The sequence below is a fragment of the Tachysurus vachellii genome, chromosome 19, assembly GCF_030014155.1.
Source record: "Tachysurus vachellii isolate PV-2020 chromosome 19, HZAU_Pvac_v1, whole genome shotgun sequence".
NCBI lineage: Eukaryota > Metazoa > Chordata > Actinopteri > Siluriformes > Bagridae > Tachysurus > Tachysurus vachellii.
The window spans coordinates 5847501-5875257 of record NC_083478.1 but is presented as its reverse complement, the minus strand read 5'-3'; the positions used below and the strand labels follow the sequence as shown (position 1 = coordinate 5875257).

Here is a 27757-nt window from a genome sequence, read left to right as displayed (position 1 = left end):
GGTGAAACCACGAAGTTGGACCTCGTATCAGTTCCCTTCCTTTGGTGAAAATGATTGAGTTTAAAATAAAAACAGCTCGTCTGAATCTACGACTACATATCATGCGTGTACATACACGATAAGCAATGAAAAGCAAAGATGCATAAAATGCTTTCAATAATCTTAAAATTCCCCAGATATAAGTATTTATACTAATTGTTGAGGAGAATTCTCTAACTCTTTCTATGAAGCCCATACGTATTGTATATGGCATATAATGACCTATGAATACATTTATAACGAGCTACAATGGATCAATAAGGAATTAATTATATACTATGCATTTTTATCATTATTTATGAAAAGGCATTACTGTTTATAGTAATGTTTATACTTCGTTTATAAATTGCTAACAGAATGCATTATAAGCTGTGTTCATAACATGTTATATCACCAAGACTAAATCAGTTCTGCCCCAGTTTTTTAGTTTGTTATTTTTAGTCATAGACACACTAACAGGTTCTGGGTAAAGGGTAAAATAACTGACTTCTTTCTTTTATAGTGGTTTTATAAAATGTTATGACTAGAATTATTTTATAATACATAATAAAGACAGCAATAAAGTCTAATGCAGTTTGTAAATTATGATAATAATGCTTTATGAATGCATTGTGACATGATATGAATTCAATATGAACCAATTAATTTGCTTTATTATCCAAAAAAGCAGAAACTATTGACTTTGTTATTATATAATTGTTATATATCAGGTATAAGATCAATCTGAGAAGCTCATAAAAATCTCGTAAAAAAAAAAAAAAAAAAAACTGCATTTTTTATAGAGAAAATAACATGATTCATTTATGACTCCCATTGTTTTTCTTTTCCTTTTCCACTCTTGCATTATTCTTTTAAATGCTGATTTAATTCCTTCCTTCCACTTCAGTCGATTGTGGTTTCAGCTGAAAAACGCTGAGTGCATAGTCATATAAATCAGCTCAGAGGTCCAAAAGGTTGAGTTCCTGCTGAACGGGTCGGATATCCATCATAATACACTGGCACAAATGGTTACCACGGCGACCGGGGGTTACCAAACACAACGTTTTCATGCTTATTCAATAAATTTTTTAAAATTTAGATTCATGTGATAGTACTGGTTCAAGCTTTGGAAATACAAAAGAAGGAAACAGATGTATGTGCTAAACTTATCCTAGGTGAAAAACAGAGTCATTGTGTTCTCCTATATTGTTTTAATGTCATTACATACAGGCACGGAATATAAATGCAAAGAATTAAATATCCTGAATTTTCTTTCCTCTTGCTAACTAACATCTCATAAACCTGTTTCTATATGACACAAATCAATCTCAGAGGCTCTTCCTAATCCATGATGGATGTTTCAAGTACAGGTTTAAATCTTAGCTACTGTGTGATATTTTATATTTTGAAAATATGCTAATAAAATGCCAGCATCAATATCAATCTCAATGTGTCTTTCTGTTTGTATCCAGAGACGATTTAACTATAAAATAAATTACAATAAACTTATAAAATATTATTTTGTCCAATTAAGGTCGTTAGTCCTGATCTTTCCTTCAACAGAACATAGTAGGTTTGACTTTAAATTATTTGTAGCTGACTATTCGCGTTAAATAATAAATGCCGTACTTTGATGACGTAATTTACTGTAAGTAAATAGATAAAAATAAACAAACAACACACCTACTGGGTGTCCTCAGACCCCACTTTGAGAGCCATTGTTCTAAATCTTTCAGAACTTACCTAGATCTCGCACGTCTTCGAAATACTTCCGAAAACTCAAAACGCAGAGAAATTGCTGAGAAAGTCGCAGAAACTGGCTGATTTTCTTCAGTGGGGCTGTTTTCTATTGAATTGTGTTCCAGTGTTTGTCGAGCTCTTCACATATAGATTTGGCCCTAAGCAACCTGCAGTCATTCTGAAAAATGCCAGTGTGTTGTCTGGACATGAAGCAGAAAAGGCAAACACAGAGCCAGAGGCTAACAACTCATCCTGTTTTATGCTAATTTTCATGCGCAACATATTCACATTATATAACAAGATGCTGATATCGGTCGATGCAGCTCATATTTTGATTATTTTATTTATATATTATCAGATAGAAAACCATTCTGAAAATGGCTAAAGCCTTCAGAGTACTTTATGATTTTTTTTTGCAGCAACAACTGACTTATCCTTTTGACTTTACCCCATCCGATAATTTAACATTTAACAGTTTTACACATTTATTTCCAGTATGTATTAAATATATCAAGTCATTTGAGCACATTGAAGCATTTCACTGTGCCCCTTTCAGTGAAAGCAAAGAAAGCTAGATATAAAAACTGGATAAATAATGTTTAATAAGCAATACAGTTGTATTTTATATACAGAGATGTGACATCTCCAACTAATATAGGTTTATATATATATATATATATATATATATATATATATATATATATATATATATATATATATATATACTGTATAATATACTGTTTCTTCAGTTCGAACCCAATCGAATGGCTGAGTCTCCTAAAACATATCGAAGTTTTCTGCAAATCTTATGTTAATAAATCTAGATGTTTTTCTTTCACCCCTATACCGAGGTCAGTTGAGGACAGGAGTTTGGTCACCCAAGGTCAGGCCTTCTATCTTGGTAGCCTGCCAACTGCAGTCATGTAAACTCCTCAAGCACACACAGCGTGAGAAATAAACCTGGGTCAGAAGGTTGACATATTCTCTTTAATAATGTATGATATTTTCTCTTAAAATACAGCCTTTTTTGAGGTAGACCAATACAGTTCAAGAACATATCGTTTTCAAAACAGACATCAAAAAAGACATGAAATAAATACTTTCATGTACAATAGGTTGCAAAAAAAAAATGAGGTAGAAATGGTTACAGAAAATGTACAAGAACAAGAACCTAGATCAAAGTTACTGTACTAATAGATTCAAAACAGCTAATAAATGCCAGTTTTGTTGAACAAACTGCTATAACATGCTTGTATATACCTTTGGAAATTGGGATGCTCATATTTAGTGGGATAAAAATCTCATGAGTCTTATATAAAACATAGTCTCTTAGATTATGCGACTAATAGAGGGCAGTGCTCTGTATTGCGTCTACACTATAACACGTGTAGTCAGAGTGCAAGAACGCTGGGTTTTGTACTTTAATGTCAGTCTGGATCAACGTGTATGCAGAAGATCATCACAATTGACCCGCATTCTGTGTCGTGTCAGAAGCCACCAGCAAAGCTTGAACGGTGCTGTAGGGTTCAAGGAGAATGGTGACCAAATAGAAAAACAAAAAAAACAACAAGAGGATGAGAAAGAAGTAATGAACTCAAAGGTCTATCCATCCCTTACAATACAATCACTTGTAAATATATGTATGATTATTATGTTTGGATATGATTTGTGTAACTTTTGCAGAACAATGGCATCGGTGCACTCTGGAGAATTTGGAGTGAAAGCCAAAATCGTTAACATTGGTAGAAGCTTCTGGATTGTCTACATGTAGTGTGTATCAGCAGTGTGTGTGTACCGGAAACCGCATGACACAACCGATTATTAAACATGATTAGCTGCCAGTTGCAAACAAATCTGCTCTGATTAATCTTTGGGCTGGTTTCTGTAATCTGAAGAATTATAATGCGTTATGTCTAATGCCTATTTTAAAATCTCTAAAACACCATTAAAACCAAATTCAGCATGATTTATGAAAAAATGATCAAAACAGTTTGTCCAACAAAATCGAGCATCTGACCTGCCACCTACAAGAACGTTTCATGAAGACAATCATCACTCCATCAAAATCTACATCCAAAATAAATGGAAAGGATGAAGGAAATATGTATATATATATAGAATTACAAAAATTGTGGATTTTTATGGCATCAGATATCCCCTGAAATACCTGAATTACATTCAACGTTAGTCTTTGTAGCATTTTCAAGTTTTCTCCTATGAGGTAATATCACAGCTGAAGCGTGTGTATAGATCTGTGACCTCTTTCTCTCTCTCTCTCTCTCTCTCTCTCTCTCTCTCTCTCTCTCTCTTTCTCTCACACACACAAACACAACTCTGAACCACCTCAATATTCACTACTAAGACCCTAAGGTTACATACATTCGTTATCATTTCTGAGGTAAAGAAATTCTTCCTGAGTATTTCAAACAAGACTACATATTCTAAGAAAAAAAATAGTAAGCAGAAGAGAATATTAGACTTTTTTTTGCTCTTGCATTTCCAGGGTCCAAAGAGACTGTCATCAGACTGAATCAGAAATCTGGGTAAGGAATGTGAGACGGACGCAGGAACTCATAGTTAGGGGTTATGGGTTAACGCCCTAGGACATTGTGGATATTCCATGTTTGTCTAGTTTGTACAGTGTACAGATTGTGCAGACTGTAAGGGCCAGTCTCACGCTTTCTCTCTTACTTCCTATGTCTTAATACTATTTGGGTAGAGATGCATACACTTTTCATGAAAAGACCGTGCTTTGACAAAGTGCAAACAACATGACCATGGTCTAACAATTTTGCACAATATTGTTGGTTTTAAGCGGGTTGCATAACGGTGGTTCCCTTTTGGTAAAATGCTGTCAATAGGGCAGGTATCATTTAAAACGACATGGTGCTCTTCTATCATTTTTGGTCAAAAACGCTTTATTTGCTCCAATACATCCCAAGCCGTTTTAACACCAAAATATCAATTTGGACTAAATCAAAATAATAAAAAATATAATGCCATTGGAGCAGACAGGCAATAAATAGGATCCTGAGAATTGCAGTTAATGTTGGGCATTATTAATATAATCCAGGTTCATTCCAGGATCAAGGCTCATCAGAATTCTAGTGAAATTCCAGAAAACGTTTCAGGTTTTCTATTAGCAAACAACTAGCAATTGCCCCCTCTGATAAATGCCTAATATTTAATTTCTTTGGGGAAGAAAAATAAAGTATATGTTTATTTATAGAAAAACAGCACACCATGGCATGTTTCCAAGACAAGAAAGTGTTCATTCTAAAATGCCTTTTCACCGTAAAATGTAATCTCCCCAAATAACCCCCCTTTTTGGCTGCAATGTATGTAGCTACAAAAAGAAAACAAATAAGAAAAGGAAAAAGGTATCCATGAGGCTTTCTACCTCTGCACAAAGATAAGCAGTCCCGATTCCAGTGGCTGAACTGTCCCTTAGTGGCTGTACACCTTGCTCCATTCCATACAAGTGTCCAGTTCTTTGGGAGCCCCATGCGGTCGCACCTTACAGAAAGCACTCTCAAAGTCTTTGAAGGCTGGCGAGGAGAGGGGCACACCAAGGCTGTGCATCTGACCAGTGCCTGAAGCTGATGCTGAAGCAAGGGCCTGCTGACTGAGCTGCAGCAGCTCACGTGCAGAGAATCCATCGCAGCGCTGCAGGACAGCAGCCAACTCCTGTTCACTCAGACTGCAGCCATGAGGCCCAAGAGCTTGCAGGAGCAGCTGCCTGCGCCCACTTCCGTCTGGTAGGCTGACATGGTAGCGCTTGGCCATGCAGTGCAGCAGTGGCTCTTTCAGAAGCTCTGGATGGCGCGTGGAACACACCACCATCACCATGCCACGCTGTACCTTCTCCAACTGTGCCTGCAGCTGCTGTCTGAGACCCTTGTCATCCTCGAAGGCCTCTAACTCACTCAGCAGCACCACTGCTGGCTGGCGCGCTGCAGCCACTGAGAACAGCATGCCCAGAAGCTGCTCAGCCTCAGCTTTCCACTTGGTTAGCAAAGTGGTGCCACTCAGCCTGAAGAAAGTGGCCCCAAGCTGTGTGGCCATGGAGTGCACCAGTGTGGTTTTGCCCCCCCCTCGTGGACCAAACAGTAGCACAGTTCGGGGAGGCCGAACAGAACTGTCTGAACGCAGTGCTGGCCACAGCAGCTCCTCTTCTAGAACTGCTTTTATACGAGCATGACCAACTAGATCTGACCACAGTGGAGGCAGTGTGCAGTCCTGTAGCTCATTGTTTACTACCTCCAGCAGGCGCTGCTCTGTACTCTTAAGTGGCTCAGGGTGTTTGAGTGAGCGCTGTTGCTGTGGAAAGCCATGCTCAGCTCCTCCGTTCTCTCCTGTCATGGCTGTTGGGGGGCTGTATTCACCAGCTGTTCCATATGCTGGCGAAAGCAGGGGTTTCAGGCCACTGTATTTGCCCACCTCATCACCTGCAATGCCTGGCTGTGATCCAGGTTTGCTGGGCTTGAATACCTGTGGGTCCGCATTGGTAGTTACAAAACCATTTCCTCTGCATTCTGCTTTGTCACCTACACTATATGGTGAGTCCCCACCAGACTTTAAGGCTTCATAGCTATATTTCCTATAGCGTGATCTCCCATCCTCCTCTTCCTCTTCAGGAGTCATTTCAAATGCCTTCCTCTTCAGTGAACCTGCAGTCTCTGAGCTGCCCAGGCTACTGTTCTGGTAACTGTAGCTGCCTCCTAACACTGTTGGCCGTGAAGTGATGGGAGTTGGAGCAGCGATACCAGAGGGAAGGTAAGGGGGAGTCGGGTGGCTGTAAGTGGGTGCAAGGCTGGTCTGGTGAGGGTAGGAGGCAGGAGGATAGTTATAGACTGGAGTAGAGGGTGTGTAGCTGGGCAAGAGGGTGGGGCCAGACTGCAGGGCATGAAGTGGTGCTGGGGGAAGTGCTGAGCTGCCTTGTGGACAGTATCCTGATGAGAGGTAGGTACCATTGTAGCTAGGTGGGTAGTCACTGGAATGAGGACCACTGCATGAACTGCTCCCACTGTAGCCTGAGTCTGACAGATTGCTGCTGCCTGCAGAGACACTGCCTGATCCAGGTGGCATTGTGGGTGCTGGTGTCACTTTCAGACCATCGTGGGTAGATGCAGGAACCAAAGGATAAGTTGAATCAGTGCTGTGAGAGAGGGACCAGGGCTCCAGTTCACTCTTCTGGCTGCCATTGAGAGCTCCAAAGGCGCCAGGCTCAGGGTAGGCACCCACAGCAGGGCGCTCATAGGCTGATTCCAGCACACCCGAGTATTTTTCAGCATAGCGCTTCAGCAGGTTGGAGGCAGTGAGGGCTGAGATGTCATCATTGGCCCAGGCGTAGCTGTAGGAGCCACGGCCTCGTGCTGAATACAGCTCTGGTTTGTGGGCGGGTGAGGAGGTGGTGGAAGATACATCCAAATGCTGCTCGGGCCACTGGCTCAGGGGCTGGGCATGCTCCGGGTTCCAGTGCATCTTCAACAGACCTGTTAGATACAAACAAACCCAAAAACAATGAGAAGGACAATATTACATGAAACATATTTACCTATTTTTTCGTAATACATTTCATAATTCAGCAACTACCCTTAGATTTCTATTATTATTGTTTTGCACTTATAGTTTTTAATTCTTTTGTCTGTATTTGAAAATATTTGGTATGCGGTCTGTGGACATTGCTCGTAATATAGTGGTCGAAGATTCAGTGGATAGACAGTAAAAAATGGAGTATTCCTTTACATTTGAGATGTTTAATCTATTACAAACTATACATTTATGATTGTACTATATACTGTGTTTATATATATTAGGCACTAGAATTTTCCCAGCTCTTGTGAGACTAAACTACCCCAAACACACAGAGAAAGAAAAAAGGAAAGAACATCTTTGTATTCCCCTGAGTGTAAAAGGGGTGGACTTGTTCTTTCCCCACTTAGAACACATAGCTGCCATGTGCTAGCATCTGCAGCCCTCCCTGAGGAGCCATTGTTATCACCCAGTGTATGTTTGACTGAACGCCTGCTGTCCATCCCCTGCACCACATCGGCTTGTCCACAAAGCAATTCTCTAAAAACCCTGTGCAGCCAGGACAGAGCAGGAGAGAGAATGGGGAGGGAGACAGTGGGGTAAAGAAAAAAAGGAGGGGGGATGGGCAAGCGGCACCGAATAGTTGTGCTATTCATCGGCTGCTTCCCATGAAACACTGGGAGCGTGGAATGTCTTTTCCTCTGGCTATCTGCGGCTCTGGACCCAGTGATTCATTATGCTGCCTTAATGTTGGAGGGATGAAAGAGAGACAAATTGAGTAATGACTGGGGAGAAAAACAAAACAGAAATTTTAAAACTCCAAATTCTGTTCTTGGATCCATTTTTATTACAACCCATTGATGGAGCAGTAAAATAAGTGTGATCCTGGCGTTTATGCAATTTCAGCAGTTTGAAAGAAATCACATTGAAGCCTGTATTGGAAGGTAATTTGCTTCTCTTTGCAGAGGTATTAGCCTGAAATTCCTTACCTAGCTCGGCATTATTGAACTGTCACAAACCGGCCCAGGGTGAGACCTATAGCGGAAAAATATAGAGGTGAAAGTATAAAGTCGGCGAGCCTTTATTACAGATGGGATTTTTTTTATTTCAAATTTTTTTATTTAGAAAGTTATGATTCATTATTCATACTTCTGCAAATGTGTGTTGGGTGCCCCCTGCTTTATTGCCATTTAAATCAAACCTCAGGCTAATATACTGTGTTCTCCTTCAGGCTTTCTCCTAAACTTTGCCCTCCCCCTTTCCCTCCCCCCGACTCCTCTCCAGATGGCTACTGCATTACCTTTGCTTCATATTTATTAACCAAGGGCTTCAACTTTCTTTCAAAAGTCCTGCATTTAAATAAATGTCCAACAATTAGAAAACGAAACAAGAGCATGAAACGGGTTTGGGACATGGAGTTGGAGTTTATTGTCCAGCCTTCAGAAACACTAGAGTGTCCTGCAGGACATTCCCATCTGCAGGCTGGTAGGAGCAGAGCTGTGCAGAGCCCAATAATGGGGCCAGTGTGTGACAGAGATGGATGGCAGCCCAGGGGAGCTCATAAAACCTGCAGCAGGGAGGGGAGGGGAGAGAGTGGACAGCAGACGCACTGGCCAGTGTGTATTTGTGCGCATATGTGCATGTGTGTGTGTGTGCGTGTGTGTGTGTGTGTGTGTACGTGCACATGTGTGTGGACAAGGCTTGACATTAAGGAACTCAGCCGAGCAGCCAAACTGCTGTCCACTCCATCAATATACACAAGGTTGTGCACCCAGTCTCCCATATGCATGCACACTCATATACAGACGCGCTTCCTGGCCAGAGCGCCTGCTGTCCACTCACCCCACCCCCCACCCCTCCTTTCTCCAGACAATCTCACGGATGAGCCATTTGGGATGGAAGGATATATTCCTGCTCCCATGAAGCGTAGGATAAAGACCAGGTGCTGACCTTCATCCCCAGTACATCTACAGCTCTGTTTTGTCCTCTAACCTCACTGAACACTATTCCATCTAGTATTAAATGAACCGGACACGAGCTGCAGTTTGCAATTACACCTCGGCGGGTGCTCAAATCCTGCTGTATCTGACTGAGCTTTAATACACGTTCGCGATTCAGTCGTAGCTGTACATTCTAACCATGGAGAACAAACAGGGAATATAATATGATGGATTATAAAAAATGAAATCCAAGGCAAGAACTGTTAATGTGATTAACGTAAATTAAATGTCAGTTTAATTTAAAATTTATGCAAGTCCTGTAGTGCAGTCTTCAGAAAGGCAAAATGGTGCATTTAAAAATCTCCAGCAAACCTCAGGGACGCTCAGAATTTCACTTAACAAAGACAGAAAAACTTCAGAAAAAGAAAAAGCTCGCTCTGTGTATGTCATTCCAAACACAGCGATATCCATATGACCAGCTCTGGGTTACATGTCACCCTCTGTGGCTGTAATCAACATGGGAAGCTGGTAAGTAAACAGAGGCATAGCAGTTGGATTAAGAAAAGAAGGCTTCATCTCGCCACCAGGCCCTATTGTCCACATGGACCCTTGCTGCCTCTGCTTTGTGGGAGGTGGACACCGAGGGCCTGATGCAGCCTCTCTACACAAGACTTCAGGCCTGGCAGAGAGACAGATGTTTCTACCGACCGCCTTACTGTCTCTGTGTCCATTGTTGCAATGGCCAGTCCAGCAGACGTCCACATAGCTTGACAATTCTGTTGGTTCTGAGACAAAGGAGAGGGATCCTATTGTCAAAGGCCTGCCTAATTATGGAAATCTTATTAATCTATTCAACCGAGGTCCACCGACAGCTTTTGTGGTGCTCTGGGATTTATTGAGGGAGTTTCGTGTGTGTGTGCACTTCGTATTGCATCTCATTTTTCTGGGAGGAGTGCGTAATGAAGATAGTGCACAAGCACTGTTTCGGGGTTCACAGCATTAGAGTTCAGCGTGGAGTGTGTCGGGGAGGTGTGAAGCACGACCCCACAGTCAAACCACCTGCTATCCAATTTTAGATAGAAATTTGACCAATCAAACCAAATGTCTTTCTTTTTTTTTGTTTCAGAAATCTGTGAATAGTAAATAGCAATGAATGTGGCCTGTTCCTATACTTTCTTCTAAAAAAATCTATTTGAAAAGTTTTTGTCTACACAAAAGCTACAACGGATCCAATTTGAAACGAGTAAAAAGTCAAAAAATTCGATTTCTGTAATAATCGGATTTGCCCTGCGCTGTGGAAAAAACGACTTAGTCACATCTCCAAACGGCTCAGTGCTGGGATTGGATTCCACCTCAGTCAGATAAATAACATAAACGCAAACAATTTGCACTATGATAAAATAAACCCTTGGATTATTTTAACCTGTAACAATGCTAAACTCTTGAAGCAGAGCGTGTGAGTACAAGCAAGGGCAGTATACGTAACGTGAGAAGAGCGGGACAGAAGCAGTTTCACAGCGCCAATGATATCCACAGCCCGTCTCTCTCTCTCTCTCTCTCTCTCTCTCTCTCTCTCTCTCTCTCTCTCTCTCACTATCTCTCTTTCTTTCTGCTTTTGTTTTCCTGTCTCAAAGAACAAAACCTACTCTCATGCTACATGCCTTCTGGGATAGGCGACCATTAAAGTTGTCAGTGTGGAAAGAGCTGTTATGAGCACGAGCAGGAAGAATCAATCCAATCAAGCAGGATTGCTCACACACTCTTGCCTCCACATGTCCTAATAAACCAAACCAGGAGATAAGAGACCCAATATCTCACACTGATTTTTTTTTTTTTAACCAGTCTGTCAGTTAACAATATGAAATTATATTTAACCTCAGCAGACCCCAAGAGATCAGTATCTCAGTGAAAATGTTAAGACACAGTTAAAACAGATTTTTTTTTTAACATGTCTGGAAAGCTCCTTGTGGAATATATCTCACAAATGCCAAAGAAAAAGCCTTTTGCTGTAAATTACAAAGTGCAGAGTGCACAAAGGGCACAGAAAGAGGGATTAGAAACATTTGCAAATAGTAAAAGAGAAAAAGAAGGGAACAGAGGGAGGCTGGGTTGTTTACATGAATTAATCATCGCAGGGCTCGAAAGATAAGACAAGAGCCTGAGTTCTAATCATTAGCTGATTTGTATTCAGTTCAGATACTGAAGAATCGATGATTCAGGCAGAAAAGACTCTATAGGACTTTTAAGTATGAAGTGAAAGTGTGGAATGAAAGTAAAAATCTTCTTTAAATTAGGCATCAAATTGACTTTGATAAGGAACTGATGATAAGATATGTTTTAAATTTATCAATATTGTAATTCTATCCGATAAAAGGATAAAGTTGGTATTGGATGTTCTGATATATCCAATAAGACCATTTTGCTTTTTTCTTTATGGTTGATAGACATGGCATAGAGTCACAACTAGAACCTATTATAATGCCTGTAGGCCCTACAGTGTAGGGTGCAAAATGGAGGATTAGGCAACAGCTACATTGAAACCAACAACTGCAAACTCAGGACTATTTCTCCAACTCATATAATGAGACTAGAGTTAGGAGCAAGGTTAGAATTTATTCCGTAACCACATAAAGCTTCAGTTCACACAAACATTTTAATGAAGTCAGGTTTGAGTGAGTAAATATCTGGTGGATGTCGGGTTTTGACCAAAAAGTGATTCTTCTGAAATATTCTGACACAATCACAATGTATTCTAACAAAACTATTTAGAAATATTGTTTTAAATAACTTATATGTGTATGACTGCAAAATCACACTAGGAAAGCTGAAGATCAAAAAATAGTAACTGATTTTAGACAGGAAGGGTTTTGACATCGTTCAGTGGCATTGGAAAAAATGTCAAATTTAAATTGAATAGGTTTTCAGTTTAGGGTAAATTAGATTAAAAAATACTAAAACATGTGAATGAGATGTTTAGAAGAAAACCATACAGTATTTCAATTCAGAAAAAGCTCAAATTTCCCCAAAAATCTATACAAATTTCATGTAACATTCAGAATGTATTTCCGTCATAAATCCAGCAGCTTCTAAAGCAGGTTGTTAAATAATAATAATAATCCCAAAGTCCGAGTAAAAGCTCCTCATACAATCCCCTGTCGTTACTTATAGGCCATGTCTAATTGAGCATTGCTGAGAAAATTATTATAAATCTATGAGTTAGTCACAGTGATGTGATCAATCAAAGGAAACCCAATCCCTGGGCAGCATTCACGCTTTCTCTCTGGAGCTCATCTGCTCTTTCTTTTCATGGCCCTAAAAAGATGTAATAACAGAAGAGTTGGAGGGCTCTTACGAGTTTTCACACCTGCTGCCCAGCGCCCTCCCAAACGAGCACACATCTATTCACACAGCCCAGCAAGATCCCTAGAGAAGGGAGCCTATCTACTGAAGTGGCAGTGAAGGAGCTTCTCTATCCTCACTCTCAACATACCCACCCCTCCCATCTCTCTCTCTCTTTCTCTCTCTCTCTCTCTCTCTCTCTCTCTCTCTCTCTCAGCTGTCTGTAATCGTAGAGCTTTTGAATTGAAGGCATTATCACTCCGTGTGTCACACTGTAAGTGCATGCAGGCGTGTTAGATCATTCCTGATTAGCTACTTGAACCACAAAACCATGACATAAGCTATTTGCATGGAGATGAATACTGAACGAAGAACGTTGCTCACCTCAAACAGTTAAAAAAGAAAAATGGTGCCTTATGATCACAGCTCAAGTGCATTTTCAGGATGACCATAATCACATTGAAAATATTTAAACAAAAGGCAATTATTTTTTTATTAAAGCTGTTATTATTATTATTATTATTATTATTATTATTATTATTATTATTATTAAAATTAGGCTTTTTTTAAATTTTTTTATTAGGCTAGTTTTATTCGTTACATTTCTTTCTTTCTTTACTCCAAAAATATTCCTGACTATTTTAGACGAACTTAGTTATAGTTAATACCACAATAACTTTCTGACAAATAAATAGATAGATAGATAGATAGATAGATAGATAGATAGATAGATAGATAGATAGATAGATAGATAGATAGATAAATAAATAAATTAATAAATGCAATTACAGCCTTAGATATACACATTAAAGTACCATCCGTAGAACAAACTGAGAATTTTCATTTGGATAATTCATCATCATCGCTTTATCTTTTTTTGTTGTACATTCTTTAATGCTGGTGATGATAATAAAGGTAGTGGTCAGCCGGACGAAACAGCTAGATGCATTGCTAGAAGCTCATCATTTCAGAAACAACACCCCCACCTCCCCAGTCCGCTAATTTGTGTCCACAAATGGCCAAAAGCCAGGCAACCCCTCCCCTTTAAGAAAAACAGGGTCCCTATTTTGTGTGGCTTCAGGCTGGGTTTAGGTCATTGTGTCCACTAATATATCAAAGAACAGCTGTCCTAAGGCTCGGTGATGACCAGTCACCCCCTCCATCTGTCTCTCTACCACCAAATCTCTCCTCCATCTCCCCCTATTTTCCTTCATCCCCTTTTCTGAATCTTTCTCCATGCTGTTCTTCGTTGCAGCCCTGAACACCCCCCCCCCACGTCCCAATCCCACCCTGCCTGTTTCGTTCCCATTCCGCTAAATCCTTTGCCCTCTCTCTTTGTTTATTTATTGACTCTACAACTGAGTGGGGATTTTCTGCGCGGCAACAAAACGAAATGTGAGACGCCCTAAAACCAGATCCCTGAGGCACTATGTGAAAGAAGTAGATTCGGTGCCATGTCTATTTTTTGCTTTAATTAGGAGCTCGATGTATGAGGGTGAAACTGCGGCTCTGAGTTCACCAGTTCGGCTACGGAGATCAGGCGGGCAGGCAGGCCACCCAAATGAGCTTGAGCACAGCCTTAATTAGGAGCATAATTGCAACAGCGCTGGGTCTTAATGAGCTCTCCTTCATGACGGTGAGTTGATGAGAGAAAATGGGAAGAAAAACAGCAGAAAGCTTTCCTTTCTCCGTCACCCCGTTAGCTCGCCGTCCCACATAGCGCGCAACCTCCGCAAGGGCTAATTAAACCCCATTCACACCCGCTGCTAATGACCTCAGTGCTCATTCACATAGACACTTCAGTGTGCCGCCTGTTTACTCAAGGGCCCCTCCAAAGCCGTATTCAGCCCTCAGTCGCTCTCATTAGTGTTGTTGGAGGCCTGTGAGATGCGCCACTCATCGAGAAGTGCCCAGTGTGCACCCTTTCCTTAGAGTTTCAGAGCTTTAATGACTTAACAGATGTAATCAGAGCGCTTCAACAGGCCTGACATTTTTTTTTTGCAAGGCAGGAACGAAATGAGGTCATTGTGAAGAAGAGATGCTGGCTGTATTTGTTTCGTGTTTCAAAAGCAAAAAGGATCCTCTGGACAACGGGCCTCTGAGCAACAAGAGTTAGGGCACTCGTGGGCTGCTAGCCTGGGACTGATTTAGGAGCGTGTTTGAAGTGCAGATTACAGATTCTTTGCACCAAATCCCTACAGGAGTATCCATGGCCCCAGGAATCTCTCTCAGATTTCCTTCAGGTTTGTCTGTTTAAAGTGTAAGAAGAGGTAACACACGTGGGTGGTGTAAGGAGACAATAAGGAGAAAAGGGTGCAGAAACTGAATGTGTGTGATGTGTGTATGTGCGTCCATGCATGTAAGAGCGTGTATGTGGAAACCACTAATGCCTGTGTGTAGTGTGGTCAGAATCAGATCCTGATGATGGGAATGTTCAACTGTTCCACAAAGAAAATTCCAGCAAGGATGTGACACTATTCACATGTATACCAAACTGGGCTGGACTTTATCATGTGCAGTTTACCGGTGAATTTGGCACTACGCAATATTTAAAGAAATACTCCAGTGTTTTCTTTTACAATTTGATCACCAAAGGAATAGCAAGGGCAAGAATTCTCTGTATGGAAGTTTTCAGAAGTTATTAATTATGCAAGGGTAGTTAGAGTGAAGATATTTTTTAAAGAAATTTAAACTACATCACGCATAATTCGAATGAATTACATTTCACAGTACTCATATCTGACCCACAAAACTCTTTGTAACACATATTGTAAACAAATTATACAGATTTGCTTCATTTTCAAATATCTTTCATTGAAAAATTCATGATTGTGCTTTACAAAATTTACACAAAAGTTTATTTATTGCCACAACAACTGCCGTTTCATACTAAGTGAGTTTCTGATTTTCAGGTTTTCAGGACATGTGTAGAAATGTGTAGAAATTCTGTCGTAGTTAAACATAAATGAACGCAGATGAAAAGGAAAAATACAACAAGAAACAAATAGTGATTTAACTATACAATCAGCTATAATAATCTCCCCTTAAAACTATATGTAAAGTATTGGGAGATCTATATCGTGTCCTCACTTTGCCTTGATCAGGTCTAATGAAATATAAATGTCCTTTTATTCTTAGACTAATATCTGGAGGAAGGAATCTGTGGGTGTTTAAGTGGTTAAAGTGTAAACATGAGGGCTATCTAACACCCGCCTGTGCAGTACTAACATTCACACTACATGCTCAAGAACACACACACACACACACACACTCAGAAGAACAGCCTGTTCTCATCAGCCCACGCCAACAAAGAGCAGTAACGCAGGACAAGCAGGCTATGGCCAAATCCACCGGTTACTTCAGAACTGGCTCAAATGCACAAATATGATGCGTCTCTGAGGAATGTAAAATATTCCACCAAGTCTTTGTGACATTCTCGAAAATCGATCCCCAAACTAAGAGGGCTTTTGAAGTAGAAAGCGAAAGTTTATTGAGTAAATACATAACATGCTGTGTTCACTGCATTATAATGAGGAAAAAAATAACAAAAAACAGAAAGATTCCAGTGCAATTATGTCATTCTGGGTAAGACAAAAATGTGGCTTGTCAAGAACTGTTCAGTAAGGATCCGTCCATCAGAACGACGAAATTGACAAGTCTGGGCTTAAGCCGTTAAGTGAATTCCTGCACAAAAGATGCTCTGAGCAACTACAGCCTAGCTAACTTTAAGAACAAAAGCGAGATCGCCAGCACTGATAATTGCAGCACACACCTCGCCTAGCGCCGTGCTTCTTTTAATACATAACACGAATCGGATTGTATCTTTCAACACTAAGCTAATAGGTGTAAAAGTATTCAAACAACACAACGTGAGCATGATGAACAGCCATTTGCCCGATCCAGCTCACCTCCCAGCCACACAGAAAAAAAGGCCTCCCTTCATTATTATGTAATTACATCTCCAATTGATCACAAGTGGCGTGCGGTTTGATTTCTCTCCCTCTTTTCTTGTAGCTGTCATGCCGATAAAACGGAGAGGAGGTGAGCCGAAGAGTCGGGTTAAAGCGGCTCCTCGGGCCACTCGCTGAGAAAAAGAAAGCACCATGCTGGCAAACAAACAATGCTGTTTTGGTGAGGTACTGCGAGGAGCTCAAATGAAGAGCGGTGGAGGGAAAGGAGAAAGGGGGAGGAGATGAAGAACTGAGACTAAAACCGGACAGTTATTAGGTCGACCGAGTGGAGAGAGCAGGGAAAACTGGGAGGGTGAGTGGGATTTGTGAGATGACACTGTCAGAACTGCAGGGATTCTACTGCTAAAGCCATCAACTAACCCCCCTCCTTGCCACTCTCTATCTCTCTATCTCACACACACACACAGACACACACCATGCTCTTTCCTCCTCCAATATTCAATAAATCAAAGGTGTGCAAAAATAAGTCCTATACAGAATATTTACAGAATTTGTACTATATATTAGTATATAAGAATTTCCACCTGGAGCGTAGCAGCAGTACTTTAGCGTGTTAATTGTCACTACGAGGAACATATGGAAATGGTGTTAAATACAAAGCATGCATGAACTTACTATATGGAACAATAGGACTCAGCATTCTGCGGACGTGGTCTGGTTTACGGTGACACTTCTGCAGGGAAAGTCAGGTTAGCGTCTGTGCGTCTGTAATCCATCACAGTGTAGGACACTATACATCCAGATCCACATCCTGAGAAGGGACAAGATTTTGTTTAGCGACAAAAGAAATCCAATGCACTCAAAAGTACTAACCATGTAAAATGGGCAAAAGTTTAATAAACAAATCTGATTACAAACGGAATCTGATAGTCATGGAGACTTTGCGCTGGGACTCGCTCTCTCTGTGGGCTGGACACACACACAGGGGGTATTCATTAAGGGCCTGCACGTAGGCATTAAGCTGATTGTATGGCTGTGTCCAGCCTCTAAAGAGGCCTTTCTAAATCTGCCTCACAAAAAGCCTCATGCATACCACAGTGCAGCAACCGCAATAAAGAGAGCACTATCACAAGACTGTGCATATTTCAAACCAGTCTGTTCACACAGCTTAGTGCTCTCCTTACAGCCCACATTTTTACTCTAACACACATACGTTTTCCATTAAAACCTCAAATTTCTTATTTCCCAAAAATGTCTAATAAACAAAAACACACTGAATAAATCAAAACATTTACATGCAACAACATAAATGAATATGAATTAATAAAAGTTCTGATCACAACAATCCAATTGAATTGAACTGCCGCATTTAATAAAATACAAATTTCGAACTCAAAATAAACAGAATATCGAGAAAACTGAAGCTCTAGTTAAAGTTTACTAAAGTTTATTAAAAACACAAATAATAAATAAACACAGATAATTAGTAAAAAGAAATAACTTTAATGAAATAGACAGAAGAATGTTATTATTGTGATATTATAATCATGAAGGTTTTGATGAAGCTATAAACAGAAATTTGTATATAGAAAATATCAGAATTTTGGATATTTATTACATTTATACATTCTGATTAATAAGCAAACAAAAACTGATTGTGGTTTATAACACTGAGTTTTGAAAGACTGAGAATTAGACTCATAAGACTAGGATCTTGTTCACTTACTGATAAGAAAAGAAATTTATTTTAAAAACACAACATATATACTGTATAAATTTTCAAGCCTGTGCTCATAGACTAAAAAATAAAAGCTGAGCTTAAATACTAAAATATGAAACTAAACATTGCACTCGAAAATAAAAAGTATTAATGCTGAGATATAAAGCACTAAGCTCACACCCTAAAACAACAAAGTGAGCTTAAATACAAAAATATAAAACATTAGGGTCAAACACTAAGGCATGGAACCTAAACACTAAAATATAAAGCTTAAAGACTACAATATAAAACACTAAAGTGAAATAATAAAATAAAAAAACTACAATTTAAAAACATCAGCACTGACATTGAAACAAAACATTATGCTTGAACATGCACACACACACACACACACACACACACACACACAGAAAAAAAAACACTGAACTCAAACACTAAAATATAAAACTCTAAAATACTAAAATCTAAAAAAAAACAAATGAAAACATTGAACTCAAAAAATAAAAAGCTGAAACATTTAAATTTAAACACAGACCTCAAACACAAAAACATAAAGCACTGAGCTCAAACACTTAACTTCAAAACACGACACTCTAAAGCACTAAGATCTGAAACACTGACATCTATAACACTGAAATTATACATGTCACGATTATAAGATTTTGCTTGTTGCTCATCACACACATATGTGGGATTAAAGAATTTTGGAATGTCGTAGAAAGGTATCTGAGGAAACAAAACACTGTCATATATAATACGTTATCATTCCATTAAACATTAAAAAAAAGTCGTCATTATATAGTTATTAATAGTTTATAAATCAAGAATAAGGAGTGTATTGATATGATTAATCACAACTACCTCAAATAGTCTTGTAACAGTAATTATATAGTTAAATAATGAAGGTTAATGCTGAAGTATTATTTAAGTTTGAAATAATAGCGTAAAAGCACTACTCGAGCAGCTCGGCTTTTGGATCTCATGCAGAAATGCTGTTGGCTTTTAAGAGAGAGTGCAGAGGAGCTCGCACATGAATGAAAAATATTACATAATCGTGCCAGTCAAATAATGTGGCTTCTTAGGCTTCTTGTGGAAGTCGCTCACTCGCGCAGGACAGCACACGCTTCCTCTGACAGCAAAACCTTCAATACACTTCTATATCAGCTCAAACCTATAAACAGATCTTTACTCTGCACTGCTGGTTTCTTTTCTCCTGCATGTTTCACTTTTAGTTTTCTTTTCTCTTTTTTTTTAAACTCCACTTGCAATGAAAATGGAAAGTTTAGATAAAATGTAAACCTTGCAGCATGCAGCTAGAACCTGAACCTAAATCCATGCATGTAGCAAATTTCATATATTTATTTATGTATTTATTGAAATTTTGGTTTATTTTCTCAATCGTTTGATGAAAAGCTCTTGAAGTCTTGTTAACTCCAGAAACAAAAAACTCACATTGCCTCCAACTGAGGAACATTAAAACTGTTGACAAGGGCACATATAAAGAGACACCTGCATGCAGGTAAAGGAGAAAAACTGAAAAATAAATGAAGGGAAGAGAAGAGAAGAGAAGAGAAGAGAAGAGAAGAGAAGAGAAGAGAAGAGAAGAGAAGAGGTGTGTGAAGAACATTTTCAATCCAGCTTAACGCATGAGTGCAAAGCTGTTTGCTTTCTTTCAGTGCACCCTGAACCCACGATTAATCTATCAGGTAAGAGAGAAAGAGAAAAAGAGAGAGAGAAAATGATGGAGAGAATCTGACTTACCTATTCATGCCTGCATTTCTCTATCAGGTTCAGAACAGACAGTTAATCCCCGCTAGTGTGTGCGTGCACGGCTACGTTTTTCCACGTATGGACTCAACACCAACACTACTCTACTCTACTCGCTCTCTCTCTCTCTCTCTCTCTCTCTCTCTCTCTCTGTCTCTCTCACTCTCCCTCTCTCTATTGCTCTCTCTGGTAACAACACACACACATACACACGCACACACACACACACACAGTTCCCTTCCCCCAGCATTCCCATCCCCCTCTCCCTCCTCCTCATTCAGTCCTTTTTGTTAAAAGTATTTAAGCAGAGAGAGAGAGAGAGAGAGAGAGAGAGAGAGAGAGAGAGAGAATGAGAGGTGGGCAGCAGGGTGGGGGGAAGCTGACCAATCAGAAAGCAAGCACTAAGGCTCAACTCGCCATCAGAGATCAGAGAGTAGGGATGGACGATAATATTGATTTTATTTTCAATCCAATACCAAGTAATATCAAATATCAGTAAAATACTTCTTGTGTATATAAAAGAAAAATTCTTACCTTTACAGAAACATGGATTTCAAGAATTCTATGTAAAAATCAACCAATCAACACGTTCACACTCTTAAGATAGCAGAAACAGCAAATCTCCAAGATGAACATTTCATTTACTTTAAGTACGACGTTGGAATTGTGTCAATTTCAGACTCAAGAATGTTTAAGCTACAACGTGGATCAAAAAATCGCACGTGTGCCTACATGTTAGACTTTAACTAGCAGTACAACTGTAATGAGTGATGTACAGTTTATTTAAAGCCAGTAGCTGTACTTGCTTTTATATACAAAGTAAATGAAACAGTTATACTTTGTTTACTGCTGATGCTTTGAGTAGTCGTGTTGATCACTTGATGAACGCGGGGTTGTGGAGACTGTCCCGATTTGCGAGCGTTTCAGGTTTTATTAGTTGACGTTCAGATATTTAGTCAAACGCCAGAACAATCACATATATGTATCTTTGCAGTGGTACCATCAAGAGTAAACCTAAAGGTGTGAAATATGTATCTGTCACCTGGGAATGTGGATATAGTTTTAATTAGAGTAAAGCTGTAAAGGTACACTGCTACTCTAATTAAATGTATTCTAATCATTTTTAAAGATTCCAGTTAACAATTCCAGTTAAACTGTGTATTAAAAGTAAAAAGCCACGGAGAGTGTTGGCTTTGGATCCATCTGTATTTCGCTGCTGAAATGTGCACATTGTCAATATTCTTTTATTGGTATTGAAAGAAAGAAATAAAGAAAGAAAGAAAGAAAGAAAGAAAGAAAGAAAGAAAGAAAGAAAGAAAGAATCCCTACTTCAGAGAGGTTGATTTTGGAGCTGATGAATGTCATCCATGATTTCCAATGACACCACAGCAGTGTGTATTCTTCCTGACACAAAACATTCAGCGTGTGACAGAAATGTAATTCTACACTAACAGACTAATTAAATCGACCTCATTTCATCTGCAGTTCGTTCTCCTGACAGTAAATGCTGCAGCATCAGCGTGGAGCAGCTCTAACAGTCATGGGAAGTGGTTTTTAACTCCATGGATATTGCTTTGGTTTGAGGTTTTCCTGTTCAAATGCATAAAACCACAGCTGTGGCTTCACATGTGTCCAAGAAGATGAACCGACCTATACACGTGTGTGTGTTTGTGTGTGTAAAAGTGACAGAACTACGTATGATAACTACACAGTGTGGGAGGAGCTTGGCGTATCTGTTTACGTACATGTCCTCTTGTTATATTTCCGCATTGACTGATGGACTGAGGTCTATGCTCAGAGATATATTTGGAGCATTCAGCAAATTTTAATGTGTGTGTGTGTTTGTCACTGCAGCACAGCTGAAAGTCTGTTTTTGGAACACTGTTCTGTCCATCTTACTACTTCTACTGATCCTGTTACACACATGCCTGAACACTTCAGACCCGGGCGCAATGTGTTACAGCACAATACAAGCAGAGTGAGAGAGAGAGAGGAGGGGGTGGTGGAGAGAGAGAGAGAGAGAGAGAGAGAGAGAGAGAGAGAGAGAGAGAGAGAGAGAGAGAGAGAAATAGAAGGAAAGAGAAATGAAAAAAGAAGGGGAAGAGAAAAAGAAATAGAGAGGGAGCCCAAAAGGGAGAAGGTCTAGATAGAAAGATAGATAGATAGATGAGTGTAGCGTTCTTTCCCATAAGCCCTTGCAGTTACGTTTGTTTGTGTTTTTGTTTGCATTTACCTTGCAGTGTTTGTTTGTTTGTTGTGTGGTGCTTGGTGTATGGTGTTTGATGTTTGGTATTAAGTGCTTGCTGTTTTTGTGTTTGGTGTTCTACCCCCAAGCGAGGTACTGAGTGAGCACATGGTCAGTTTCCACGCCAACTCCACACAGCAACTTGCTCCATCAGCATCTATAAAAACGAGTCCTTTGTTTAACACAGGCCTTTTATTCCGATGCCTCTATTCAGCACTGCTCCAATTCAAAAGAAAGTTGTGCACAAAAAGACTTAGTCATAGCCACTATTCTCCAACCTGCTCAGGCTCTACAACTACTACACTGTCGTGGATATTACTGCTTTAAATCAAACATTTTAAAAAATGCCATAAATGCTAAAATATTCTATATATCCTTTGTTTTACAAGTGTTAAAATCAAGAAACCCGTGTAATGAAATAAAGTGTAATGTGAGATATCTGGCTCCTCCGGCAGCTTTTAGCTGAAGGTATTGATTTATCTTGAGTACTTCCTCAACTGCTAATTAGCTGCTACTAAAGTTCTGATGTTTCCATTTGTAGCAAAAAAACAGCATATGGGATGTACCATTAACCAGTTTAATGTAATGTATACCATAAATTAGCAAGTAAATAATAAAGTAAGTAATAAAGTAATTAAAGTAATAATAATAATAATAATAATAATAATAATAATAATAATAATAATAATAATAATAGTAATGATAATAATAATATGTGTATTATGTCTCATAAAATAAAATAAAAATGTAATAAAATATCTAATATGAAGTCAAAGAAATGTAATTAATTAAAAAAAAAGATAAAATTGTAAATTCATTCTGTGAGGAAATTAGGCATACCTAAAAAAATAAGGAAAAAAGAGTTTAAAAAATAAAATGACAAGAACGTGAATTACATTTAAAAATGTGTAAAATATCAAATAATACAACAAGCAGAAACTAGAGAACAGTCTAAGTAAAATAATGGTATAAAATTACATTTCTTTGCAGTTATGTTTAAAGCTACAGCTTAAGTTAATATTTTTTTTTTTAGTTAAAAACCAAACTCAACATTTTACAACCTGAAAGTAAAATTTTCACCAGATAAAATGAGGTCATTTTTTTCCTTAGCTCCTAGAGGACAAGTTTAGTCAGATAATATCCAGTTTGTGTTGTTTGAACGTTATGAGGCTGCTGGTCCGAGCGCTTGGCTTTAATTTTATTAGTTAGTGATTAGTCGTACATTTTGTTTCCCCAGGCTGACTGTAATACAGGGATGATTGTGAGTGTTTAGTGGCATTTTACCAGGGCTGCATGAGGATGTCTATTACAGGCCGGGGAAAGAATAACAAAATCTGCCATTTGTGCTGAGGCAAGCAGTCTGACAACTGCAGGTTTGCTGAGAGCAGCACTACGGCCGACACCAGATCAGAGAAAGACACAGAGAGACGCTTTGGCTGGTGTGAGTGAGTCTGACAGGTGTCACTCCGCCACATCGTCCAGCAGTGGAACACAAAAGAGAGGGACTTAAGAAACACAACACAAGAGGGAAGCTCTTACAGGACAAATCCACCCACAATGATTTGCATGTCAATATTTATAATTATTAATTTCAACTTTTATCTGAGAGGATGATCTAGTTTCGCTTAAGGGGTTTCCTACAGTATCCACAATACCCTTCGACATTGGTGCTAGTGGTATTTGCTTCGTCTCTACCTACAGCGTGATGCAGCAGCGCTTTAGTCCTTTAGTCTGTCCAGCTCATCGACTGTTCAAAGCATCGACATTTAAGCAAATGTAAACAAATCTGTGTGTCTGTCTTGTACAAAATCTGTTCTGCAGTACATTCTGGGACATTGAGTACAACATTTGCTCTCTCTACATCTTTTATGTTAGATTTGTGTTTAATTTGACACGACTGGAAAATGGTGAAAAAACAATGTCGGTTTTCCTGATCAGCAAACGTCCTGATCGGAACGTCTTACCCCGTATGTCTTTAGAACTGTGATGTGTTAAGATGAATATATTGAATATGCTTCTGCATGGACTTTTAAGAGCCATTCACAAGCATGAAGGTTCAACCAGAACTGGTTTACTGACCCACAACACAGCGAGGCGTGTAGGTCATGACTGACAATGATCTGAGCATGACCTTGGTCATGCAGCACTCTGCGTTTGTCAGGTTCCTGTGCTGCTTGCTGTACAGTGCAGGGGTTGGGCTGCTCTGATAATGGCCTCATGATGAATCAGGCTAATAAGTCATTTAGCAGAGTAAGCTCTGTGATCGGTGCTCTGTGATCACCCCCTACTGCTTCTCATTAGCTAGCCAGATGAAGCAAGCTTTTCAAACAACACCCCCCTCGGTGAAGACGCAGCCGTGCTGACATACCTTCTATTTTATGTTCTCTGTTTTGTAGCAGCATAGGTGCAAAAAGCTGCTCTTGAAAATTCCAGGAGACAAGGTTTCCTTTTAGACTGCATCCTGGGTGACAGCTGCACACTTCAGGAAATAATGTCAAGCTTTTTTTTATCCAAAAATAAGGAGTCTATTATTAGGTAGGACCATTTTGGAGAGCATGTCCCTAATGAAGAAGTGTTCTCTCTCTCTCTCTCTCTCTCTCTCTCTCTCTCTCTCTCTCACTGTGCTTCAGATGTGCTTGAGCTATAAACAGCTTGATCTGAATCGAGGTAGAGAGTTCAAAAGTAGGGCTAACACACTCTGTCACACAAAGAGGACACAACCTGGACGACAACAAATATAGTGCTGATATTTTGAAAACTAGCAAACAAAAAGAGTCTAGAAGGCTTCTGCTTATAAGTAGGGATCATGTGACCATGCCCTTGTTCTTGCTTTATTCCAAACAGTGCTGAATGGTGATAAAGGTTCTGGCATTCGTTCATCTTCAGTAACCACATTATCCTGGACAGGGTTGCCATGGAGCCCAGAAAAGTCAGGCATGGGGCAGAAAAATGCTCTCAGAATGGGATGCCAGTCCATCACATAGCAGCACGCATGGGCATTCACAACTAGGTGCAAATACAGTAGTCAAATTCATGTAGTGAGCATGAAGGAAACCCACAGACATGTTAAAAACTCCATATAAGCAATAATCTGAGCTCAGAATTGAATACAAGACCCTGGAGGTTTTTATTGGTTTTGTGGGTTTGGGGTTTTTCCATTTTCTAGGCTGCAAATGTGCACAAACAGTAATCTGTCTGTGTTTATACAAAGCATGTGTGTGTGTGTGTGTGTGTGTGTGTGTGTGTGTGTGTGTGTGTGTGTGTGTGTGTGTGGAGTGCTAATCATTTGCAGGCAGCACCAGTGTGGTGATATGATTTCATTAGTGGGTCAGAGCGAGCGCTGGGGCCGCAGTGGAGATTAGCCCTGGCTGAAATCCAAACCCGGCACCAGGGTTTGTTTGGGGCTGTTCTGAGGGCTGAGGGGAGAGAAGGGTCAGTCAGATTATTACTAGGTGTTTCAGCTGTTTATTATTCCAATTTCATCTCGAACATCTGAAAATTGAACCATTATGCAGGAACTCAGAGCCGCACACCGCTTAAAGAGGTGGATTTGCAATTACTTATGTACAGAGCTGTGGGTTAAGGGGTGATAAAGGATAAAAGGATCAAGCATTGATGTCTTTTCATAACCATTTACTAACCACAGAGATGAAAGGAGTGCTGCCATGAAGCTACAGCATCCTCTCTTCTTAATCCACTTTCTTTCATGGCACCAGATTCTAATAATCCGGTCACAGGCCATGACTTGTGGAAGTAATGGAGCTTTGCAATGTCATCAGGTTATAATTGTCCATACCATTATTATTATTATTATTATTATTATTATTATTATTATTATTATTATTGAATTTTAGGATATTACAGGAATCCATAAATAAGTAGTATTTTTTTCCTAATTACTACATTTACTAGTCTACATCTTTTGTAGACATTTACAGCGTAGATTTCATCTGTTCATTAAAATGTAGAAACACAGGAGAGCAAAAAGTATTTTCTCATTACCAAAAATAATTAAAGAATTTTTTTTTCTTGAAGGTTTTCAGCCTGTTCCTAATAAATAAGAGCTGCCACTGAATAAATAACTGCACAGATTTTGCTTCACATTAACGAACTCAAAACATTCTCTTTTTTACACTGACATAAAACAAATTCAAGGCTTTAACCGTGTGTCAGTTAACATCGGAAAATTCCTGTGCAACTGTCAGTCATTCCTGATTCATATGCCGATTGGCTCACCTGACAATTTTATTGACTAAGAAAGACTCTGCCTATTTTCTCATAGAAAAATAATTTGATGTTAAAACACTAAAGCAAAAGGTTGTCAGGTCTGAATTTTTCTAACTTTCCCACTTACATGCCTAAAATGTCTTCTAGAAACCAAAAATAGATAATAAAATATATTGGAATTTGCTTTCAAATAGATCAACAAAATAGTGTTTTTTAGTTTTCTAACTGTGTAGATGTACTAATGTGTCTCTACACATTGTAGTGTCTAATATGTTTGAATTAAATAGATATCAAATGCTGATATTTCTCACATTTGTCAGTGCATGTGAATAAATTTATTTGGTTTGACCGTTGCTCTTGGCACAAAACTCTTATCACAACAAAACACCGAAATCGAGATGGAAAAAAGTGAAGCATAGCTTAACATCATAAATTTCCGTCCAGTTTTTAGCCAGAGTTGAATGTCCGGTGATTGAAGTGGTGGAGCTTGTTGTGGAGCTGAAAGAGGAGTCAGATGAGGCAGCTTTAAAGCTCTAATTAAAGACAGAGGTGCCCTAATCCGCCAGCTCCAGGGCTCGACTCCTGTTACTCTGGCTAACCATTCCCACTATTACCACTAAAAGGTTTAGCTCAACAATAAGTGTCACATTGTGGGTCAGGGTGTGTAATAGAGCATAGAATGTAGGGCACTGTTTCAACATTTTGAAAGATCCTATCAATTTCAGAATGTAATTTGTACTCGGTGTATGGCAAAATAATATAACTGGTTCTATCTAGCTAATTAATCATTAACCCCATAAACTCACAGCCTCGTCTGTTATTCACATGAAAGCATATTATTCAGTAACTACTATGAATTATTCAGTAACTACAGCAAACAGAGACAGAAACTAAAGAAACAGACACATCCAAGAGGTTTTAAGGGTTAGTCTATGCTGAAATTATATAACAGAAGTTATACAGTCTTTGTAGTTAAAATAAGAATGAAGAACTCAACACTTTTTAATTATCCCCCTGGTTTTTTTTCCCTTATAAGCCAAAGAGAGAGGAGTGACTTTAGTGCCGCAGTTGCCAGAGTGTTATTTGAGACTTGCTGACTATTGGAACTTCATCCGGGCCGTTGTGTTACCGCTCTCCTCACAGCACCTGATGGCAGGAACTCTAAATATAGCTGTCCATATGAGCTGACATAAGAGAGCAAGAGACAGAGGGACATTTACTAAAGAACGGTATATTTATGTCTAGTACATAGCTATCTTAGCTTGAATCGTAGGTACTTAAAAATAAATAAAACAAAGTGAACATAATGAACATT

The 27757-nt window shown here is 39.3% G+C and overlaps 1 protein-coding gene across 2 annotated transcripts in view; it reads right to left on the bottom strand.

Moving 5' to 3' along the window:
* Positions 1-2878: 2878 nt before the first annotated feature.
* fignl2 (fidgetin like 2) overlaps positions 2879-27757 on the bottom strand; it is a 43665-nt gene continuing 18786 nt past the window's right edge. The window contains exons 1-3 of one of the 2 annotated variants that reach the window (XM_060894885.1): positions 19965-20107; positions 17159-17294; positions 2879-7253 (exon numbers count right to left, since the gene is read on the bottom strand). In XM_060894885.1, coding sequence (XP_060750868.1) covers positions 5206-7253; positions 17159-17183 — 2073 coding nt within the window. In that variant the 5' untranslated portion in view covers positions 17184-17294; positions 19965-20107 and the 3' untranslated portion in view covers positions 2879-5205. Of the gene's footprint in view, positions 7254-17158; positions 17295-19964; positions 20108-27757 lie in introns of those variants that run through there. The other variant, XM_060894886.1, reaches the window with a different exon arrangement.